The 22,963-nt window shown below is 45.6% G+C and overlaps 1 protein-coding gene across 3 annotated transcripts in view; it reads right to left on the bottom strand.

Annotated features, from left to right (window-relative positions):
* The window catches only part of EIF4E3 (eukaryotic translation initiation factor 4E family member 3), a 53,290-nt gene that overhangs the window by 28,874 nt on the left and 1,453 nt on the right, over positions 1-22,963 (bottom strand). For all 3 annotated transcript variants that reach the window (XM_049715820.1, XM_049715822.1, XM_049715821.1), the window contains exons 2-3: positions 9,447-9,519; positions 186-280 (exon numbers count right to left, since the gene is read on the bottom strand). In XM_049715820.1, coding sequence (XP_049571777.1) covers positions 186-280; positions 9,447-9,519 — 168 coding nt within the window. The remainder of the gene's footprint in view (positions 1-185; positions 281-9,446; positions 9,520-22,963) is intronic.

The raw sequence follows: 22,963 nt of genomic DNA, 5'->3' as shown, positions 1-22,963 counted from the left end.
TGGAGCACAAGGGGAAAGGGGTAGAGGGAAGGGGTCTATTTCAAAATTAAATCATGGCTAAAATGACTTTGCGACACCACCAGGAGAAAATTACTTTGGCATTCCAATTTGGCATGAAGTTATTTTATTAAGTTCACAACCATTTCCCTCCCACCTTAACCTCAAACTATACAGAAGACACTTACCAAAGTGGCCGCCTCTCTCCTCTCATTAAATGATAACTACATCTCAAAGGCAGGCTAGTCACAGGAGGAATATTATTGTACACACTCCAGAATATCTTTAAAAGAAAAACACTTTGTTTAATACACCCAGTATTGACTTACTGTGCTTATAAAATTAATGCATTAAAGCTTATAAAATTCATGCATTAAAGAAAAAAAAATCAGATCTCATTAAGTCCTACCCATTCAAACTAGATTTTTCTTAGTATTCTTCCTAATTTTCTGCTAGAAAATGTAACATAACATTAAAGAATGTTCTTTTCTGAAGTCAGGCTAAGTTGTATGCTTCAGGAAGCTATGGTTTAGCAAACATTCCTATGCAATGTGTCTCCACATAAAACAGGGTAAGGATCTTGCTAATGATTTTTCTGACAGGTATACGGCATCTAATAAAAGCCTGTAGTGCTGAATATGTGTACTGAACCATATTTCCTCATGACACTGACTCTGTCTTCTTTCTAAGCTTAGAAAGAGTCTGTTACACTTTGGATTCGGGGAATGGGGTACAGAGGAGGCAAAGAGGAATCACCTCATGTGCTCTGTCCCCCCTCCTTTCCTCTCCCAGGAGGAAAAGGAAATAGCTCAGCTGCCAAAGCCACAAGTTGCCCGAGATGCACGGTGTTAGGAATTCCATGATTGTGTGTTCTCCAAACTCATATAGTGAAACCCAAGTCCCCAATAGGATGGAATTAGGAGGTGGGGTCTTCGGGCATAATTAGGCCATAAGGATGGAACCCCCCCCCCAATGATGGGATTAGTGTCCCAATAAGAAAAGGAAGAGAGTTAGCCCTCTCTGTCCACCATGTGCGGATATAATGAGAAGACGCCTATCTGTCTATAAGCCCAGGAAGACTGCCTTCACCAGGACTTGACCATTCTGGCACCCCTGATCTTGAACTTGCAGCCTGCAGAACTGTGAGACATCAATGTTTGTTGCTGAAGCCACCCAGTCTATGGTATTCTGTTACAACAGCTGGAACTAAGACACAGGGTGGCTGGTAGTCAGAAACAGATTACATAAAAATAATAGAGTAATAATAACAATGAGAGTAACAGCAGCAACAGTAATAGGGCCAGGATTTGGTCTCTGACTTTTTTTTTTTTTTTTTTTTTTTGCGGTACGTGGGCCTCTCACTGTTGTGGCCTCTCCCGTTGCAGAGCACAGGCTCCGGACGCGCAGGCTCAGCGGCCATGGCTCACGGGCCCAGCCGCTCCGCGGCATGTGGGATCCTCCCGGACCGGGGCACGAACCCGCGCCCCCCGCATCGGCAGGCGGACTCCCAACCACTGCGCCACCAGGGAAGCCCTGTAATTTATCTTAATGGCAACGTAATTAGGAGGTACAATTATTATTCTTGTTTTATAGATAAGGAAACTGAGGCACACGGACTAATCCTCCCAAGCATCACTGTGTGCTATGACCACGAGGATTAGGACAAGAAGTGAGTTTTTACAAAGAAGAAAACCCTTCCCAGCTTGTTTGGAACGGTACCAGGAATCTCTACGCTACCAACTCTATGCACAGAATTACTATACAAATGAAAAATATCACTCTGTGTGGTGAAGTAAGTCAAGGGTGGTTGTCTGGGTCTCACAGTGGATCTGAGGAGAACAGAACAAGCAATCGGACAATTAGAAACATTAATCCAAGGGCATCATGAACAGAGCGGCATAGGTGGAATGAAATTTTATCGATGTTGAATGAGAATCCTTATGGGTTGTTTGAGCCCACGTTGTATGAAAACTGGAGCCAAATTAACCGCAAGGCCAGCAACAGGGAAAGATAAGATGAAACTGAAGGCAGAAAAAAAAAAAACCACCTGACAATAGATTTATTAAGAATACCTTATTAAAAAAAAAAAAAAGAATACCTTATAAGAACCTGCCACATAGTACGGGGAGCTCTACTCAATACTCTGTAATGGCCTACACGGGAGAAGAATCTTAAAAAAAAAAAGTGGATATAAAAAAAAAGTGGATATATGTATAACTGATTCACTTTGCTGTACACCTGAAACTAACACTTTGTAAATCAACTATACTCCAATAAAAGTTATTTAAAAAAAGGATATGAGGAGAAAAAATTTTTTTAATGCTAGGAAAAAACAAAAAAATAAACAAACAAAAAGAATACCTGGGGTCCCTTATACTAAAACGGTGCTAATGTAGGAAGTAACAGAAAATAGCTCTGTAGTAACAGTAGATGCTCAGACATCTGTCTTTGTGGAGATACCCGCCTTATAAATGGTTTGCTATCAGTGCAAATAATAAGATTACTCCAATATTTCAGTTATAGCCTGTGGTATGGGTGTGAATAGGCAGAGCTGGAATCTGAGGCCAGGCAGTTGGATTCCAAAGCCTGTACCCTTAACCACTAAGCTATTTCCTCTGCAGATATTACTACATATTTTAGGCACATCTTTCTCCAGTCCTAGAAGCCATGGACCAGGTCACGAGGTCATGGACGAGGTCACAGAGTGAGGGGCACCTGTTGAAGATGTTTTCCCACCAGCACGTGCCCTTCATCACACTGACTATGCCACTGCCTTAGCTCTAGCCTAGGACTTCTGCAATGATGTGGCAATGACCTGTGCAGAATTTATGGACACACTTATGCTAGAATATACATCCCTGCTTCCACCAAGAGGACTTTGATGCCAGCAAACTTCAAGTCTCCTAAAAGGCCAGAGCACCTGCCCTCACACCCTTGCCAAAGTTCTCAAATCCTAACCTTTCACCCAGTGTTTGAAGCACCTTGGAAAACACAACAAAATGCTTCTCCCGTTCCAAAGGTGAGAACATCACACTAAGGATCGTGCTACAGTGTGTAGCTTTAGAAGCTTCTCTTGAAAACACAGACAACTGATTTTGTTAGTCTTGGCAAATGTGAGAGGAGGAGATTACAGCCCAAGAAGATACAGTGAGAGACTTCACCCTGACATAATGTACTCATTCAAGTGCATATCTGCATGTTTCTGCATGAACACAAAATGAGAGTGAAATATGCGGTGACCGCATGGAAAAGACCCCCATTAAAGTCCGTGGCACTAAGTCGGTCTGTTTCCATATTGCAAACCTCACGCAGTGTGTAGAATACTCGTCAAGCATGTATGATGGCAAAAGAGCTGAAGGAAGGAACCCGGCATCACACAGCTCCTTAGACCTTCTTCCTCCCCTGCGGAAGCCAAAGTGCTGTTTCACTGGAAACTTGATAATTCTTGGTCATATTCTCTGTAACATACTTTTATGTTTGTTAAACCATCTAAATTTTACTACAGATAGAACCTTGCAAATAGATTTCAAAAGCCCTTAGACTTATAATTAATTCTAAGTGGTCTGCAAACAGTAGATTGCAGTAAAGCGAAGCACAATGTTTATTAATAATAATGAAGTGTTTTTTTCAAAAGCCTTAATGACAACCCGAGGAGAGGGAGGGAAGTCAGGCATCACTTATTCAGTCAACATGTGTGGACACCAAGGAGGGCAGGGCGCTGTGGTGAGTCCCAGGTGTGCTTAGATTCACTAGACAATGGTGTCCACTTAACAAATCCCCAACCTACTAGTCCTGACTGAAGCAATTATGCTCCTCCCAACAGTCCTTTGCCAAATAGATAATCAATCATTACCAGGAAAACTGGCAAATTTCCTCATTTTTTACTAAATGCTTTGAAGGAAAAAAAAAAAGAGAATATCCTTGAAAATACTTGAGAAGAAAAGATGCCATGTGGTGACAGACAACATGGTGCTAAAAAAAAAAAAAGAAAAAAGAAAGAAAGAAAGAAAAGAAAAACATGCAGCAAATACACCTCCAAAATCACAACAAATCCAGCATTTCTTCCACAGGTCACAGCATATAAATCTTTGAAAGTATTTCTGAAATTTTAAACAAACATTTTCATTCCTTAGGTATTTCTAATTGGCTGGGGCTTGCATCCCACCAAGTAAATCAATGGTTTATGGGAAGGGCAGAGCCCAGAAGAAAGGCAACTGAAGAGCTTAATGGATGTTTTTAAATTCACAGCAGATACAACAGGCTGAAAGCAAAGTGTTTCTGACCTGGGAGAGCCAGGTAGTGGAGAGAGAAATGGGTTTTGCTTTGCATTCCAAAGGTCTTAAAGTGAGAACCAAAGTTTGGAGGACTGATAGGGGAGTGGGCAATTTCTCACCACGCAGTTAAGTCAATGAATGAAAAACAAAGTCTGAGTCAGGGAGCTAAGTGGGGTTCACACATTGAGAGAACAGGAGAGAAGCTGGGGGAAACAGCAGAGCAGTGTGTATTCGGCTTCCTGGGTAAGGCCCATAGGTATATGTTTATTGATGTTAATATTTTTCAGTGCACAGGGCTTTCACTTTGGTGAAAACCCAAAGACGTGATTGGACTCAGAAGCTTATACACCATTTTAACAAAGGATGATAAATTGTGGAGAGTGACCAAAGGAAAGGGGGTCTGGGGCCCCTAGAGGTGGTATATGGTGTGACTGTGCTGAGGAAATACAGCTTAGTATTTGCTTAGTAGGTTTGTTATGCAGACTCAAGTGGTAAGAAAAAGGGATACCTTTACAAATGTAAATCTATGTCACCTTTAAAAGGGTAATTTATGCCCTGACTTCAGGCAGATAGAGGAGGTCAGAGAGCTCCTCCTGGGTCTGCTGTTTTTCAACTGCCTTCAGTTCAAAGTAATTCTTAAGCTCAAGCGCCGTTTTTGGGGTGGCATATTCTGATCCCCCTTGAGAGACCAAGTTTTACATCTGAAGTGACTGAATCACTTTCACTTTACAAGATTTAATCTCCCACCCCACCTGCACAGCGGCTTCCACTGCCAACATGCCAGCAGATAGGATCCAGGTACTTGGACTTCAGTTCTGTTTCTGCACAACTGGGCTGTGACTATGATGATGATCCCATCACGTACCCCATGAATAAATTAAATGACAGCTACATAATCCTGTTATTCTCGATACTAACCTTCACTAAACAGAACTATGAAGTAGACCTGCCTGCAGGGCTTTCCCTCTCTTTTTTCAGGAGGGAGTTTCTCTCTTTCTTCCCTCGACCCTGTCCCTTCACCCAAATGGTTCACTACAGGTCATTCTATTGCAGGATGCCACCCACCGTGGGCTGCCCTGCTGTGGTCCAGGGCAGTGACGACTTTGAATCAATCTTTCTATCATTCTCCATTATCGGTCCTGACCTGTAAAACCTCTCCTCCCAAAAGGGACAGTCCTCCTTTCCCAATGATTTGCAAAGCAATCTGCTGCCCTACCTTAATGACCTGCAAGAGCACAGGAGCTCCACAACCTTCTGATAAGGGATGATGCCTTGATATCACCGGCAATACACAAGTATAGAAGGAAGATTCTCTTCATTTTAAGAGATTGTATCTATATTTCTCTGAAGACCTTCTGTTTATGATAAATGATGCTGGATATCCATTTACAGAAGAAATATGAAGCTTCTGTTTTCCGTAAATTTAAGTAAAAAGTCGGTCAATTTATGGGACCACTGCATAGGACATAGAACAACAGGACACAGTGTGGCAAAACCTTGAACGTGATACCTGAGGTGGGTTAGAATGCTACACAGGAATGAGTTTTCAGGGCTGGAATTTTGGTCTTGTGGTAGCAAGGGAGGATCCCCTGCAAATCGTTACCTGGCCGGTAACTCCCTTCTGCCACAGGTAAAATCAGGCTTGGTCAGAAGCTGTGTTCTATTCCGCGCTGCATGCATTTAGGACATAAAAACACAGAAGAAATGTGGAAAACTTTGAAATGTTTACAAAAGAGTAAAAGGAATCAGTAAGTGCCTGGAAAACACATCTAGATGAAACATGGAATTTTCCAAGAAAGGCAGGTAAGTAGGGAACAAATTTAACTCCAACCAGAGGGCATTACTGGTGGCTGTGATGAGACTGTCCTCAGCAGGGGTCAGTGGGCCGGCTGGAGACACAGGCCTCCCTCACTCCTCAGTCAGGGTGGACCAAAAGCAAGAGGATGGACCTAGAAAAGGAGGGAGTTCCGGTCCCAGAGCACAGCGCGATTGGCTGTTTCTGCCACTTTTCGGGCCACTTACCTCCCAGCCTCAGCCCCTCCAGCTAATAAATGGGGATAACAATTCCTCTGCCACCCCCATCAGCATCTCTGATTTGCTGAGGGCCTCAAAGTACAAAAAGACATATTATTCAATATGTTCTTATGGAAAACAATCATTAATACCACATGATAACTACACTGCATCTAAACACAGATGAGGGAAAAACAGACACGATTAGGGACGTAATTTTTTAGTGCTGATGGAGCGAGAGTTCAAGAATCCACATATAGCCACAAAATGAAAAGACAGTGGGGCAAAGGCATATCCTCAAATGACTTTAAAATCAGCACGCAGGCTAGTTCTCAAATACTAAGGACTGTTCACAGATATAAGGACACAGCTTGAAATCCCCAAACTCATCGACAAGTTAAATACATTTTCATAAGTAGAGGTATTCACCGTGGTATAATCTGGGGAATAACTGCTTGAAATAAATCATCTAGAAATAGTGGTACACAGTTTTGTGATTTAAACCATGATTGAGGAATGTACAAGAAGATGTTCCAGTAGAAGTAGGCAAGTAACGGCAGACGCATTCATTATTATTCTCCAGCACTTACTGGGTGCTTTTTACGTCCTTGTGCCATTTCACTCTCACAACCTCACAATGCAGTTGGTATCACAATTACTCCCATCTTAGAGATGAGCAAACAGATACAGAGAAGTCAAACAACTTGCCTGAGCTACTAAGTAGCAGATGTGAGATACCAACCCAGGCGGTGTGACCACCCTACACCCAGGCCCACATCCTCCCCAGTCAACCGATGAAGCTGAAGTGTAGGATGCAACCTTCTGTAAAAGCTGCCAACAGCTGAGGGCTTACTAAGTACCAAGCACTACTAAGAACTATGCGATCTCATTTAACCCTCACTCAACCCTAGGGAGGAGGAACTGCTACTATCTGTTTTACAGATGAAGAAACGGAGGAGGACAGACTCATCGGAGATACGACAGAACTTCCTGACCCCTTGGGGCAGTGTTTCATTATCACCCCCCTATGTTGAAGGAGCCCTTTTCCTACTCACTTTCTTGTGAAACTTTAATACCACCAAGAGACTATATATCTATTTACGTACCGTATGCCTATCTGTGCTTTCTACAAAAAAACAGCATGATTTTTTTTGGCCACACCAAGAATCAATTTTTGCCGCCATTGAGAATGTGTGGTTACAGCTTAACAGATCATTATGTGAGCAGTCTGCTGTGACAGAAAGGTGGTTCATTTATTAACTTCTCATTCATGCATTTGATCCTTCAGTATTTATGGAGTGAAAGGAACCAGGCACAATACAGTACTCCATTTATATGAGGTTCAATAAAAGACAAAGCCAATGCATGGTGACAGAAACATGAATAGTGGTTGCTTCCGGTAAAGGACTGGTAGGAAAAGGGCATGAAGAAAACCTTCCTGACAGGATGGAATTTTAAAATCTTGATCGGGTGATAGTTACACGTTTGTGTATCTTTGTCAAAATTTATCAAACTCCTACACTTAAGAGACCTGCGTTTACTGAAAAAATTATATCCCAATGAAGTTTTGAAGAAGGTATTTCCTAGTATGTGCCGGCCTGGGTACTTTAAATTGGTCCCTGAAGACCCTATGTCACTTGCTGCCAGATACCAAGGCTCAACCAATGCTCTGTTGTCATCACACAGGGGCAGGGAAACAAACCAATCCCTCGGTGTAACTTTACCAATGTCTTCCTGGAAACCCAGGCACAGTTGTGATGTGGATCCAATGTCACAATAGCATGGGAAAAGTCTAATGAGGACCTCAAAAAAAAAAAAAAAAAAAGTGGGCTCTACGAACTTCTACATGAGGACAGGCTTTAGAATCAAGTGCTCTGAGGTTTACACAGCGGTGCTGGGAAGAGGTAACAAGGTCCATAATGTCACCACGGGGAGAAGTGAAGGGGAGCCGTTCCCGGACTCTGAGAGCATCTGTCCCTCTGGACGGTGGCCCACGTGCTGTCTTGTGACACTGCTTGTACTTGGCACCGAATGCTTATTTACAACAGCACTGTTATTCTGCTCTCCACATGCTGAGGTCATTTTCTCAAATAGTTCAGAGACAGCCTGTGGTAGGGACCGCGTCTTTACACCCGGCTTAGGGCCCTCTGTGGCCACACGAGGCACTTTACAGTCAGATTCCTGGGGCTGCATAACCATGAGTACTAAATTTCCTGAACCAGATACTGGGAGAAGTGTCTGAAAAAAGATCTCTGCACAACTCCTGTGCAAGTGAGAGGCTGCCGAAGAGACACCGATCTGTTGGAATTTCTAACACATTAAAAGACTTAAGGGCAGAACACACAATTTAAAACTGGCCCTTCTGGAAAATTCAGGACACATAGTCAATGCAAGTATGAAGCAGCCTTAACAGGCTTATCGAGTGTACAACAATGGAGGGGAAGAAACTTGGTAGAATTTGCTTTGGAAGAAAACAGTAATGTGATCAACTAAATAAACCAGGTTTTTTTTGTTTGTTTTGTTTTTTTAACGTTCATCCTAAGAGCTGTGTAGAGAAAGAACTAAGAGATCTAAGAGCTTACATTTGCTGACAACCTACCATGTATCAGGTCTCCTGCTAAGCCTGATAAAGACATCATCTCGTTCGGTCCTCAGACCCACCCATGGAGGCAGGTGCTACCATCACACCAGTCTTACACAAATTAAAGGGCTGATCCCTGCCCAGTTTAGGATGATAGAATTTGAACGTGGAGCAGGACATGGGTCCGAGACCTTCCACTTTCAGGCTCAACACTACCCTGCCCTGTGACTTTCAGTAAGCTTGCAGGTGGTACCAGGGCCTCTCACCGATGGCAAACAGAGCCCAGAGAGGGAGCGGCCAAGCTGGTGCGTAAATGAGGACACACAGTGATATCGTCAAAACCACACCAGAGTCACGAGGGTCTGGGAGACGATAAGGTTCCACACGTCACCAAGAGAAGAGCAGGCCACTCGGGCATGTGCTCAGCTGGCCTTTGGGGTAGATGTGGCTGAGGGCTGCTCTGCCAGAGTGGGCATGTGAGCTGAGGTCAGGGCACAGCCCCGGGTGGGCGCTGCCAGCACAGCACAGGTCTCAGGTTGGATGATTAACTGTCCCACGAACAGCAGGTTTCTTGATCTTACCTGTACCGTTTGTACTGTGTAGATTTTCTTCAGATTTGACGCGCACTCAGCTGCTGTGGCACCAGGGAGGGATCTAAGCAAACAGAAGCAAAAGAGCAAAGAAACAAGGAAAATGTTTCAGTGTTCGTGAAACATTCCACAGTGTAATGTAAGTGTGCAGGTCTTCACACAAGTCAGGTCTGAAACCACAGAAGCGGACACTGCTGGGATGCTAGTTAGAATTTAAAATGGGAAACTCCTACTTTGTCAAGTCAGGTGCTCGCGTCTCCTAAAGATAAGCATATTTATCCTGTGGAAGTTTAACAGGAAAACTGGAAATGTAAGAAAGACATTGGAAACCTTAAAATCACATTTTAAAAAATACACAAATAACCATGGGATAACCAAGCCTTTTGGGCCTAGGACCCTGGATAGGAAACTGGGCCTGTTGTATAGATGACAATGACAATGCAGGGTCTTGACCTGGTTATGTGTTTGAAAAATTGGTTACTTCCTTGGTGGTAAATATTCAAGAACTCTTGGGTGACCTTTTGCCAACTTTAAGAAAACATGATTACTACAAGTCACCCTTCGCCTCACTGGAATTTGCACGTGTTTCCAAATCACCTGCCTTTAGAAAATACTTTCAGTTATTTTCTCGGGCTGATTTAATTAGCTCTGCTGAACTCTGCGGTCAGAGTACATTAATCTTTAGTTTGCCATATGTTCCACTAGATGGCAACATACTACCAGCTCATTCACCAGAAGAGCCATCCACTGAGAATGGCTTCACCCAGCACCATGTCCTGGGTCTGGGGGTAACAGGACGTGGTGTCTTCAATCTGCAGAAGTGAAGCCTCTGCATCCTTGCTACCTTTCCTTTCTCCCTATACTGAATTAGCAGGTCTTGCTCAGGAAGGTTGGGGTCCAGCTACCTCAGGCCTCAGGTTGAAAAACTCAAGTCATGCTTGACAGCCCCACGTCTGGCTGTAAGGACTAAGAGGCTGGCGGTGAGCGGCAAGCACCAGCTCACAGCTGACCCACCAGGGTCTGGAATCTGTAAAAGGAATGCTCTCTACCAGCCCCTGACCCTCCGAGACACAGTCCCCAGGGGACCTCAAGATGGTGAGCTTCCTGGCAAGAGATGTGCACAAAACTGAGCCAGCTCAGAGGTGGAGGGGATGGCAGCGCAGAGGGCTAGGCCCAGGTGTGGGGCAAGCGTCAGACACCAGGGGCAGAGCTCTGCAGACTACAGTCCCGGCATTATGGACGTGGGTGTCGAACCTGATATAAAAAACCCATTTCTGAACACCGCTCCCTAGCCTGGAGGTCACAAGGAAGCATAATTACGGACTAGTGTGGAGGCAAACAAGCAGGTGGAGTCTGATAAATCAATCTTCCCCAAAGCACCAGGTTTACAACTCTTTTCTAGTTATTATGAGTGTGCCGGACGTTGTCTGACAAACGCAAACCCACAATAACCACCATGACTGCATTCTGCCGCCAGACCCGAAGCCTCAAGTAGCTACGTTGCAGAACGTGAGGAAGAGCGAGGTGCTGGGTCAGCACCTGCGACAGTGGCGTCTGACCCACGATGCATCCGTCGCTCTCTCTGGACTGCCCTGGGAACTACAGTATTGACTTACATAAATACTAATTTGCTATTTGATACAGGTTTTACGCTGTCTGGGGGCTTTAAATTACAAAAGGATTGGGGAAAAAACTAAACAAAAAAAACCCCAAACCTTAACCTTTTCTGAGTAGGTTTTCACATGAACTGTCTATTGCCTTTATATGAAAATCTACTGGCATTTATTCTAATACCGACTTTTCTTCCTTTGAAGAGTTTAGCTGACTCTCCACCAAATATGCCCAGAAGATATACCCCTGGCTGCCCAAAGCATATAGCAGAATATAGACAGGGTTCTTTCCCTAATGGGGTTGGGGGACAGGGTGGTATAAGGATCCAAAGGTAGGAAATGTCCGTTGCACTTTTTCATTTTTAAAACTGTGTATTTTGAATTTTTACTAATTGTTTTTTTTGCGGTATGTGGGCCTCTCACCGCTGTGGCCTCTCCCGTTGCGGAGCACAGGCTCCGGACGCATAGGCTCAGTGGCCATGGCTCACGGGCCCAGCCGCTCCGCGGCATGTGGGATCTTCCCGGACCGGGGCACGAACCCGCGTCCCCTGCATCGGCAGGCGGACTCTCAACCACTGTGCCACCAGGGAAGCCCGAATTTTTACTGATGTTTAACGCTACCATTCAATTTATGACGGTTTAGCATGAGTATAATTTGTGTTCACCTCATACAACATGTCAAGTTAAGCAAATAAAACATGAGAATACCACCATTTCACCCAGAAAAAAATATCACTGATAAACCTTTGCTTTATATGCCTCTTTTTAAATGCCTCTGTCTCCACGTTCTGGTCTTTTACTCATATTCTAGTGCAGCAGACAATTATACAAAGTCATTTAGGTCTGTTCCGTTTCACTGCTCTAGGTTTCTGAAGAAACCTCTGTAGTCTCCAGAGTCCAAGAAGGGTTCTAGCATGAAACAAGGAGGCAGCGCTTCGTAGGACAACATTGCCAGGGGCTGATGTGCATCGACTGAATTCTTGCTTGTGTGCTCAGCAAGTCACCTTCATCACAGCACTGAATCCTCGCAAGCCTGCGTATTCAGATGTCATTATTACTTCTTACCATTTTACAGCCGAGCAGCCCAGTGCCTAAAGAGGTTTGATAAGGTGTGGCCTCAGGACACAAAAACCTGATTTGCAGACAGGTGACCTGAGACTTCCTGCTCTTTACCCCTCACTGCTAAACTGTCCAGTCAAGCCATATACACACTTTTTAAAAAAAATAAATTTATTTATTTATTCATTTATCTCTGGCTGCGTTGGGTCTTCGTTGCTGCACGCAGGCTTCCTCTAGTTGCGGCGAGCGGGGGCTGCTCTTCGTTGCAGCGCGCGGGCTTCTCATTGCGGTGGCTTCTCTTGTTGCGCAGCGCAGGCTCTAGGCGCACGGGCTTCAGTAGTTGTGGCTTGCTGGCTCTAGAGCGCAGGCTCAGTAGTTGTGACGCACGGGCTTAGTTGCTCTGCGGCATGTGGGATCTTCCCGGACCAGGGCTCGAACCCGTGTCCCTTGCGTTGGCAGGCGGATTCTTAACCACTGCACCACCAGGGAAGCCCCTATACACTTACATTTTTTAATGGAGTTTTATAATTGACTCTTGGTGTGTTCTCATCAAGGCGGCCGTTTTTGCTGAATCCTACTTTTAATACAAGATTGTGTCCACGTTATGTTCTTCGAATAGTCTTTCCATCAGATCAAGGCAGAGAAGGTCCTCACTAAAACCAACAGGATCACGCTCAACAATAGCTCTATTCTGCTTAACATCTTAGGATGCTGATGTATTGGTGTTTGAAAGGAAATGTGTCAGCTTCTATGGAAAATGACTTGCCTAATTTCTTTTTTTTTTTAACATCTTTATTGGAGTATAATTGCTTTACAGTGTTGTGTTAGTTTCTGCTGCATAACAAAGTAAATCAGCTATACATATACATATATCCTCATATCTCCTCCCTCTTGCATCTCCCTCCCTCCCACCCTCCTTAGCCCACTCCTCTAGGTGGTCGCAAAGCACCAAGGTGATCTCCCTGTGCCATGAGTTGCCTCATTTCTTAATGAAGGAGGTTGGATTCTCTAATTTTCAAGGTTCCTTCCAGATGCTGGACAGTTTTATGTATATCCAGGTGTCAAAATAAGAAAAATACTGTCGGAACTTCTGACAGTAGTGAATCGTTGGCTGGCTTGGCCAGCGCAAGGAAAGCCATTCTCCTGCAAGCCAAATGTGATCCAGACAGTCACTAGAAAACACTAAAAAGCCTATACCTCGTGCCTGAACCTCAGCCATCCTTAGCAAACAGAACTGGGCCATATCCACAAAATCGATTTTAAAAGGGAAAACAAGCCGAGATTCGTAAGTGATCTGCCTTGTAAACAGGTCAGTCTGTACTGGACTTGCTGATTCAACAGTGAACTGTACCATCTACAGTTACTGTTTCTTAAAGTAGCAGTGTGGGCAGCTGCTGGCAAAGCTGCAGCCCCGGGAAGCAGACAGCCGGCAACCCTCTCTTCCCTGTTCCTCTAACAGATACTTGCAGCAACTGGGAGGGAAGTGTGTGTAGTGGATTTCAATGAAAGAGACTTGTTTTTTTTTTTTTTTTTTTTACTGGTATCATACATACAGTACATTCTCACATCTTTAAAAAAATCTTTTGACTTCCTTCATGTTACAAACCCAAACCTCTCAACGGAACCCTAACCAAACCCTCTCCCTGCAGACCAAGGGTGCTCATCTAGGTAGAGGTGATGGGGCCTCTGAGGAGAAGACATCTGGCAATATCCAGAGACATTTCTGGTTATCACCACTTGAGGGGTGCTGCTGGCATCGAGTGGGCAGAAGCCAGGGCTGGACAGGATAGCACCCGCAACAGAGGGTGATCAGGTCCAAAATGGCAAGAGTCCATGCTGAGAAACCCTGCCGTTTACGTGCAACAAACAGCCTAAGAAGACCTATAGTCTATTTAACCACCAAAGATTCATTGCACACCTCTTTTAGCTGACGAGGAGAAGCAGTGTTCATTCGAGACGAAGCCCTTGTCCTCATGAAGCGTATGCTCTAGAACTGGCACCCCTGCCTCTCTGAATTTCCCAGATTCCTGAAGGCAAAGAAACAATGTTTAGGTTCCTCTTTGTTGGCCTGGGAGGCAGGGAGTGTGAGAGAAAGTTGAGGGAGGAATATACCAGTAATATAACATTGAATGTGTCCATTCCTGGAAGGCTATACAGCCAAAGCTGTGGACAATCACAGAACCAAGGAATCAGGACCTGCTTTCACATTCTTTGAATACTATGTCACCCTCTCACAGGACACAGCTGGAGCTGGGAACACAGCAGTGGAACAAGAAACGCCTCCTGGTGGATCAGGTTAAGGAGTTTGAATTGTTCCACTAGGAGTTTCCCCTCTGATTTAATGATAGCAATATAGTAATGGCTTCCTTTTACTGAGCACGTACTATATGAGAGGGGTTTGCATACAGATCTCTAATCCTTACAGCAAGCTTGCCAGGTTGGTATCATTATCTCCATTTACAGACTAGGAAACAAACTCAGTGAGCGTGTTTTTGAGGAGCAGATCTGGGTTCTTTCCTTGGTCTCTCTGGCTCTGATGCCCACGATCTTCCTCTTGGAATGAGGACACTTCTCAGTAAAACACCAAGCAGTCACTGTGAGCATGGGTGGTCACAGACAGCACATCTTCCGCCAAATCCCCCTCTCAGCCCTTCTTAGGTTATCTACTCCATCCTTGGGCCCACCCACTGCCCTTGCCACTCACTCTCTCCTCCACCACCACCACCCATTTAGCCACACTGCCTGGGGGGGGGGCAGGGGCTGGGGGGGAGAAGCAGAGACGCGGGACAGGGTTAGACGCCACCAGAACCCTTGGCAATAATGATACCCCAAAACGTGATACAAGGAACACAATTCGGGAAGAACGCATTTACAGGTCATCATTTTCTGAGGCTGGACATGAGAGGAAGATAATTTACCAAACAAAAGCCAAGCTGGGCTGTGGCAGGAAGGCAGGAAAGCAGAGGGCTTGAGAGGATGGTCTTTGAAATCGACAGAACTGAGTTCCAGCTCTGCCAGCCACCCGCTGTGTGACAAGCCTGACTCTCCTGACCCTCGCTTCCCCTTTCTGAGAATGGTCTCTATCCCTACTTAGACTGCTACTTAGACTGCAAGAGCTAAGGCACATAATGTATTTACACAGCAACTGGCATCTAACAAGCAACAGTGGCTGTCGTCACCAGCGGCAGCAGCAAGAGCACAAGAGGAACAGAGGGGAAAGCCATCACAACTAAGAGACACAGAGCACATTTTCTAATCTGTGGGACCGAGGGCAAAAATCCCAAGAAGTCTGTGAGAGTGACACAGCGCTGAGAAACCCCTGGGTCCATCCTCAGGAAAGAAAGCGCATCCGGTGCCAGTCTCTCTGGGCTTAAGGCCACAGCTTCCAGGAGCTGCTTCCATTTGGACCTGGCGAATCCAGAAGCTGTTATGGTTAAGGCAGGAGTGGGGAGGGATCCTCCGAGGTCTGCCAAGTAGATGATTAGTGTAAGATGTCAGGGGAACTCTTAATGTTACAAAATCCCCAAGTCCAGCTTTATAGTTCCCCCTGTGTGTCTTCAACTTCATCACGGAATTAGAGCAAATGCATCTTAAGATTCTCTATGCAAAACTGGTTACAATCCCTTTTCATTTGGGGAATTAGGAGAAGGCAGGAAGTTCAATAAGTTGGACCAACTATTCAACTTAAACGGTTTCCAGGCACATAACCACCATTTGCATGCAATAATTCAATGTGTTGTTTACAAATCATCTTTATCTGTTCATTAAAGCAGGTTCCTGAGAATCTTGCCAAGACAGAACTCATTTAGCTCAATTTGAGTCTGAGATGCTTCAAAGCATTTTTATCCTCTCTCTTATTCAAGAGATACTTACTGTGCTCCCAGTAGGTGAAAAGATCACACAGCATGGGCTACATGCATGCATCGTTAATCAAACACCGTGAGGTAAATAACGGTTGCAACCCCACTCTGCAGATAAGCAAACTAAGTCTCAGGGTGGCGACTTGCCCAAAGGCTCACAATTGGCTAATAGGAGAGCTGGTACTTGAACCAAGGGCTCTTTGTCAGGAGCCTGAACTAACCACTTCCAGCAGGACGCCCTACCCTGCTTGGTGCTGCGAACACAACGCGGCCCCAAATACATTCTCAGCTCGCCTGCACCTTGCAACCCTCAACCCTGACTTCCCAGCAGTCCAAACGTGCCTTCTCCATTAAACCTCATCTGGGTGCTGCAGGCTAAGCTCAGGAATAAAATTCCTGGGTACAGATGCCTTTGTCGGTACCTCAGAAATTATCTTAACCATTCCTTAGCAGACCACAGCAACACTTACCAGGGACCTGGATTTCTGGAGATGCTTCCTACAAAGGAAAGAAGCTGAAAAGGCTTCCCCAAACCCTGCCCACATCCCTGCCACTTATATTCCACCAACCAGCAGCATTACCTGGGAGCTTGTTAGACCTGCAGAGTCTCCAGGCCACGCCTGACACCTGCTGAATCCCAGGTGATTTGTCTATACCTTAAAGTTCGAGGTTTGTTGATTTATATCACGTAAAGCAAATCACCATAAGAAATGGGAAATAAGAGCTAATGGAATATAGACAGCATCATCAGAAAAATGTAAAAAAAATCCTTTTCACAGATGCACTTTTTTCATCACCCAAAGAGATGATTAAGATGGGGTTATCATTAAATGTGAAGGACAATCCTATAAAGGCACTTAAACATGGGTTTTAGGCGGGGCTCTCTTTTTTTCTGCCAATTTGAAAGCAGGGAGTCCTTGGCTTAATTATCTCCTGTGACACTGGCCCCTAGTTTCCTTATTTGAGAAATTCAGTGGCAGGTCCAGATGACCTCTCAAGTCCTGCCCAGCTCCCATATTTGAGGATATGAAATACGGGAGAACTGTGTCCCATTCACTGTTCATATGCACGGGGAAGCAGTGTTCACTGGGGTGAGGGATGCCAGTGCTTTTTGGGGTCACACAGTCCTTACTCCAAATCCCGTTTCTGCTCTGTGTTAGCTGTGTGACCTCAGGCAAGTTACCTGTCCGCGCCTCAGCTGTCCCATGTGTAAAATGTTGCTGGTGCGGCCTACTTCAGTACTGTGAGGATTCTGTGGGTAATTACGTACAGCTCCAGTCTAGTGCCCGGTGCACTGAAGTAAACAGCTGTGAACACTAACTAATAGGTTAAAGTGAAAAAAAAAATGTTTAAAACGTTACATATGTTACAGGATAGCCAAGTTATGGATAGACATGTCCAGGGCACATGCACACAATAAACGTTTGGTGAAAAAACGAATGATGACTTCACCTTATATGAGAGATCAGTTCATTTCAGCCAAGAGAATAACCTAAACGGGGAAAATTTTAAAGCCAGGGATACGTCTCCTAAAAGCCCGTCGTCTTCTTGAATTTACTAACATCAGGCTCAGCTGCCACAGAGAAAATCTGCACAAGCCCAGATACTTGATGAAGGGGGTGCCTTGTATATCAGTCACTCCATTAAAGATGATTTCATTTTAATCACTTTTAAATAGATCTGTGGCTTGTGGCTACACCAGCTTCCTGTTTGAGAAAGGCTCACCTGCAAAAACGGGCCAGGGCCTATTCATAACGTTTAATAGTGCGTCTATTGAAACTGTCTAAATGCTTTATTTTTGCAGGTTTATTTGATTTTGAATTTTTTCCCTTCTCTTGTCTATTGTCACTCCTGGCCTGTGAGCTCCTTGCCGGTAGCAACTGGGACTCTTTTCATCTCGATATCTAATTAATCCTTTAGTACACGGAGGCTGGGTGAAAGAGAAGTGTTAACAGAGTTCCAGAGCTGACAACGGAACTAACAAGGGCCAGGTCACTGAAGTCTTGCCAGCTGTCTTAGGTTTGGAAATAAGGAAATGGCCTCTGCAATCCTGAAAGCAGGAAAATGTATTTTCGAGAAGCTAGTACCAGGTAAGGACTAGGAAGCTTTCTGAGTGAAGACGTTTAGGACCTTTAGGCCTGTCTGTAGGAAGCAGCTACTGACCCACAGTTGGACAGGCTGTGATCCCCTAGGTCAGGGCCTTTCCCTGCCTGAAGTAGCCAGAACCCCTTTGCCTCTTACAAAAAATAAAATCCTGGCCATTAAGAGAGCTTGTGGGTTCAGAAAGGCAAGAATGCGGAAAAAGGATAGGAAAAGTCGAAACTCCAGCCACTTTCTCCCTGTCACCTACGGCCTTCCATGCAGCCCCCTGCCCTCACCTAGACCCAGTAGGCCGCCCTGGGATGAACAAGGATGATTTGCGGATCCTCTTTGTCAAGCCTGGTCCCACCCCGCCTCCATGAGACGCCTTCTTATGGAGACACCATTGGAACACACTTGAACGTACTCCACCCTGGAAGGCGGGTCCCTCTAGAATTCAGTACCTGGCTGAACTCTTCACTGATGCCACTGAAGCAGATGGTGTGTAACCTCCTGGGAGGCCCAGGCCCATGTTGTCATCTTTGCACTCTCAGCACCTACAACAGTGACTGGCAACTAATATGTTCCGTTAATCTCACCAACAAGCAGAGCAGTAACTGTGAAGTTTTGGCACCTGAGGCATTTGTTACAAATGCACATTCTACCCCAGAGGTCTGATGGAGCAGGTCTGGGGCAGGGACAGGAGCCTGTATTTTTTTACGCTGACTGGGCGGAGCTAAGTCCTGATGGGGTGGGGTCGGTGGGCGAAGTAGTGAGGGCCCACCTCTGCGATTCAAAACACAAGAGCACAAACACTCACTAGGTACCTCCTCTGCACACCAAGGCGCACTCCGGGAGCAGACACGAGGCAGTTATGTGTCTCGTGGTCATGAGCGAGGGAGGAGGAATTAACGATCCTTAATACAAATACAGGCTATAAAGATGCAGCAGGACCACAAAGGAGGTGGGCTTAATCATGCCTGGGCCAAGCGCTTTGAAGGACAATTATAGACGTGGCAACTCAAGAAGGCCTCGAAGGATGTGTGGCAGCTTTTTAGGTGGACGAAGGGGAGGAGGGCAACCCGAGCAGAAGGAACTTCACAAGACAAATCTCAGAGGCTGGCAAGTCCATGGTTTATCCAACAGAAGGGCCAGGCATTTGCTGTTGTTACCAGAGAGAATGGGCCAACTGAGCGGCATAATGGAGTTGGGGAGACATAGGTGATGAAGCTGAAAAGGAGGTGGGTTTCAGATTAAAAAGAGCAATACAGAAGTTTCTACCACAAAAGTCAGTCAGAGCTGCTGGTAAAGGTAGGGGTGCAGACCCACAATTCCACCTGGCTGGAGCACACAACCCCACAACAGAGGCACCCTTAGGTGGTGAGAGACAGAGTCAAAAAAATGCACTGCCGTGGCAGAGGAGAGGGGCAGGGGAGTTGTGCAACGACGAGACCAGGCGTAGTGTAGAAGGCTAAGCTGTGAGCCCAGGTCGAGGAGGCCTGGGGAGAGACAAGCTTGGGAGCAGGACGCTAGAGAGTGTGACAGGAGCTGGAGGGGCCCAGGATGTGCAGAGGGAGGGACACGGAGAGGATGGGACGGCTTAGCCTTGGAGCAACGTCAAGTACAGAGCTGGACGGGGAAGGGTACGTGAGACAGAAGGGGACTCCAGGTAGGATGGTGGTGGTGTTGACCGTAACAGGGTAGGTGATGTGTGTCCAGAACTCAGGAGAGGGGTCAGGGCTAGGATGCAGATTTGCAACTGATAATTAGAGTAAAATCAGCCGCCACAGAAGGGAAAGTCACTGTGGGTAGAATTCAAGAGCCCCCTAAATATTTAGTGTGGGCTGAGCTGTCCTAGGCTCTGATCTAGGAGCTGAGGACAGAGTGGCGGGGAAAAGAACCCTGGGAAGTGTACATTCTGGTGAGAGAAGACAGACGAACAGTGCTAACCCTACAGAGACAACAAAGCAGGAGCAGGGCCTCGGGGAATGTGTCAGGAGATGCGGGTCATTTTCTATCAATGGTCAGGGAAGGTCTCGCTGAGACGATGACATTCAAGCAGAGACTGGAAGTAAGGGAAGCGCAGACCTAGCAGATGACTGAGGGAAGAGCATCCCAGGAGGAAGGACCCCCAGTGGCAAAGGCCCATGCTTAGGATGATGGAGAAAGAGCAAGGGGTCCAGCAAGCCAGAAGGGCATGTGCAGTAGGGAGAGTGACAGAGAGACAGCAGGAGAAAGGTGTACCAGGCGGGGGCAGGACATGCTGCAGAGTCTCACGGGCCACGATAAGCACTCTGGCTTTTGCTCGCAGAGGACCCGGGAGCAGAGAAGTGACATGTTTGAACTGTGGTATTTCAAGGGACCGCTCTGGCTGCTGTGATGGGAATGAACTGTATGGGGCAAGAGCAGAAGCAGGGAGAGCAGTTAGGATGCTCTTGCCTTCATCCAGGTGACAGATGTGGTGTGGTCCAGGGTCTGGGATGCAGGTGGTGAGAATACATTGGATGCTAGATGCATTTTGAGCGTAGAATCAATAGCATTTGTTGTTAACGGATGTACCAGGAGGAAGAAGGATGGGGAAGGGGATAGAAAAGGGGGGGAGGTAAGGAGGAAGAGGAAGAGAATCACAGATGACTCCAAGATTTGGGGGGGGGGGCGATGAACAACTGGAAGGATGGGGTGGCTGTAAACTGCTCTGGTCTGAGATGACACAGACGAAGGAGACAAGGTGGGGAGGGCAGCCGAGGAAGTGGTTTGGCACGTGTTGAGTAAGGATGTGTATTAGACATCCAAATGGAGACGGAGAGGAGGAGCTGGATGCGTGAGTGCAAGGTTTTGGGAATCACCAGTGTACAGACGCAGCTGAAAGCCTTGTGACTGGATGAGATCACTGGTGTGGCTGGGAACAAGAGAAGAGGCCTGAGCACTGAGCCCATGGATAAAACTTAAGAGGACAGGGGAGGGTCATCATGAGATGAAAACAAAGCAGTCAGAGGCACACAAACAAGAGTGGCCTCCAAGAATCAAGACAGGTCCGAGTTTTACACAGCCAGAAAACGGGAGGAAAACTCTTCCTCCTACACCCCCCGCCAAAATTATCCCCCAGATGTTTGAATCCTTAGCCATAAAGTCTAATTAAAAAACAAAACAACAAATAAAGACTTACTGGAGTTTACTACTGAAACTGCAAATAACTCTACTGGGGGGACTCTCAAATTCATCCATGACGGAAATAAATTAGGATGCTGGCTTCCTCACACTGAATTCAGACAAGTTGCTCTGGGGAACCACTGATGGGCGAACGGGTGGTAATTAGGGAGCACTGGATAATAATTTTAGTAGTTAGCATTTACACGTATTCTATGCTAGGACACTTGTTGGTATTTTACATTCATAGCGCTCATGTAGCCCTAAGAATATCCTATGATTATTTATTCCCATTTCACAAACCATGCAAGTGAGGCCTAGTGAGGCTAGAACATTTGTTCACCGTCACAGAGTAGGCTGGAAGGTAGGACAGGCCAAGAGGCAGGTGCCAAAGACTTTCAAGTAGCAGGAGACCTTTGGATGGTGTGGTTCTCAAGACTGACGTCATCGGCGGCAGACAGCAGCTACCTGAGGTGAAGGCTGCCCTTGGAGGGCTCTCCTGAGAGCCTTACCACCCTCTCTACAATCTTGTTTCTCTGGGGGGGAAAAAAGATACAGGGGAACCTCTAGAACACAATGTGCTCACAACTCCGAGGGAAAGAGGGGCACCCTGCATCTCCAGAGAAGTGGAGAAAGTTCAATAGTAGCTATGGGATGACGGGTCAGGCAAAATGAATTCATATGTGCAATGCTGGAGCTAAATATTATTTCTAAATTAATACAGCCACTTCTGTTGAAGATTTGGACATGGTGGCAGTAACATGTTTCATTTGATTACTGGCTTTCAGAGAACAAAAATGTGCAAACACACAGTAGGAAGGCTATAGTCTGTCTTCACTGGAGTTACCGTGGTTTTAACTTAAAAGATATTAGATATTCTTTAAAAGTTGTGTTAAGATATATTTACAACACAGGGAATAGAGTCAAGATTTTATAATAACTATAAATGGAGTATAACCTTTAAAAATTATGAATCACTATATTGTACACTGTGTAACTTACATAATATTGTACATCAACTATGCTTCCAAAAAAAAAGATACCAGATATTCTTTAAAAGTTGTGTTGCTATATAGTATTAGTATCTTAGACCCTTCTTAAAAATGTTGTGCCTGTAAGGAGACTAATTTTTGACCTCTTTATAAACACATTCTGTTGATACTGTTTCCAGCAGCCCACCAGTATCCAATGGTCCAGAGGTCCAGATTTAACACCTTGAAAACAGATACCAGGTAATAGCAATTACAACACACCTTTGAAAACAAAGACACACATGATTTCATTCTGCTACAATTTGCCAAAACCATTCTTGTTTTGACAGTAAAACGCTCTTAGCATCTCATAACGAAAGTGAAAATATTAAAAATAAAAAAACCCCAACAGACTCACTGTATCTTACCCACCCCCCAACTTCTCTGTGTCCCCAGAAAAGACAATGACTCCAAGTGTCAGTTCTTGTAGATGGGTGCTAATTCCAACAGGAAGAAAGGAATGAGCTTGTCTCCCTAAGAAAAGATGAATATCACTTTTTAAAATTCTTGCAGGTATTTTACGCAAGACTTTTAAAAACCAGATTTGCGGGCTTCCCTGGTGGCACAGTGGTTGAGAGTCCGCCTGCCGATGCAGGGGACACAGGTTCGTGCCCCGGTCCAGGAGGATCCCACATGCCACGGAGCGGCTGGGCCCGTGCGCCATGGCCGCTGAGCCTGTGCGCCATGGCCGCTGAGCCTGTGCGTCCGGAGCCTGTGCTCCG

This window comes from Orcinus orca, chromosome 10, assembly GCF_937001465.1.
Source record: "Orcinus orca chromosome 10, mOrcOrc1.1, whole genome shotgun sequence".
NCBI lineage: Eukaryota > Metazoa > Chordata > Mammalia > Artiodactyla > Delphinidae > Orcinus > Orcinus orca.
Note: the sequence above shows the minus strand (reverse complement) of the source record. Positions and strands in the feature narration are given on the sequence as shown.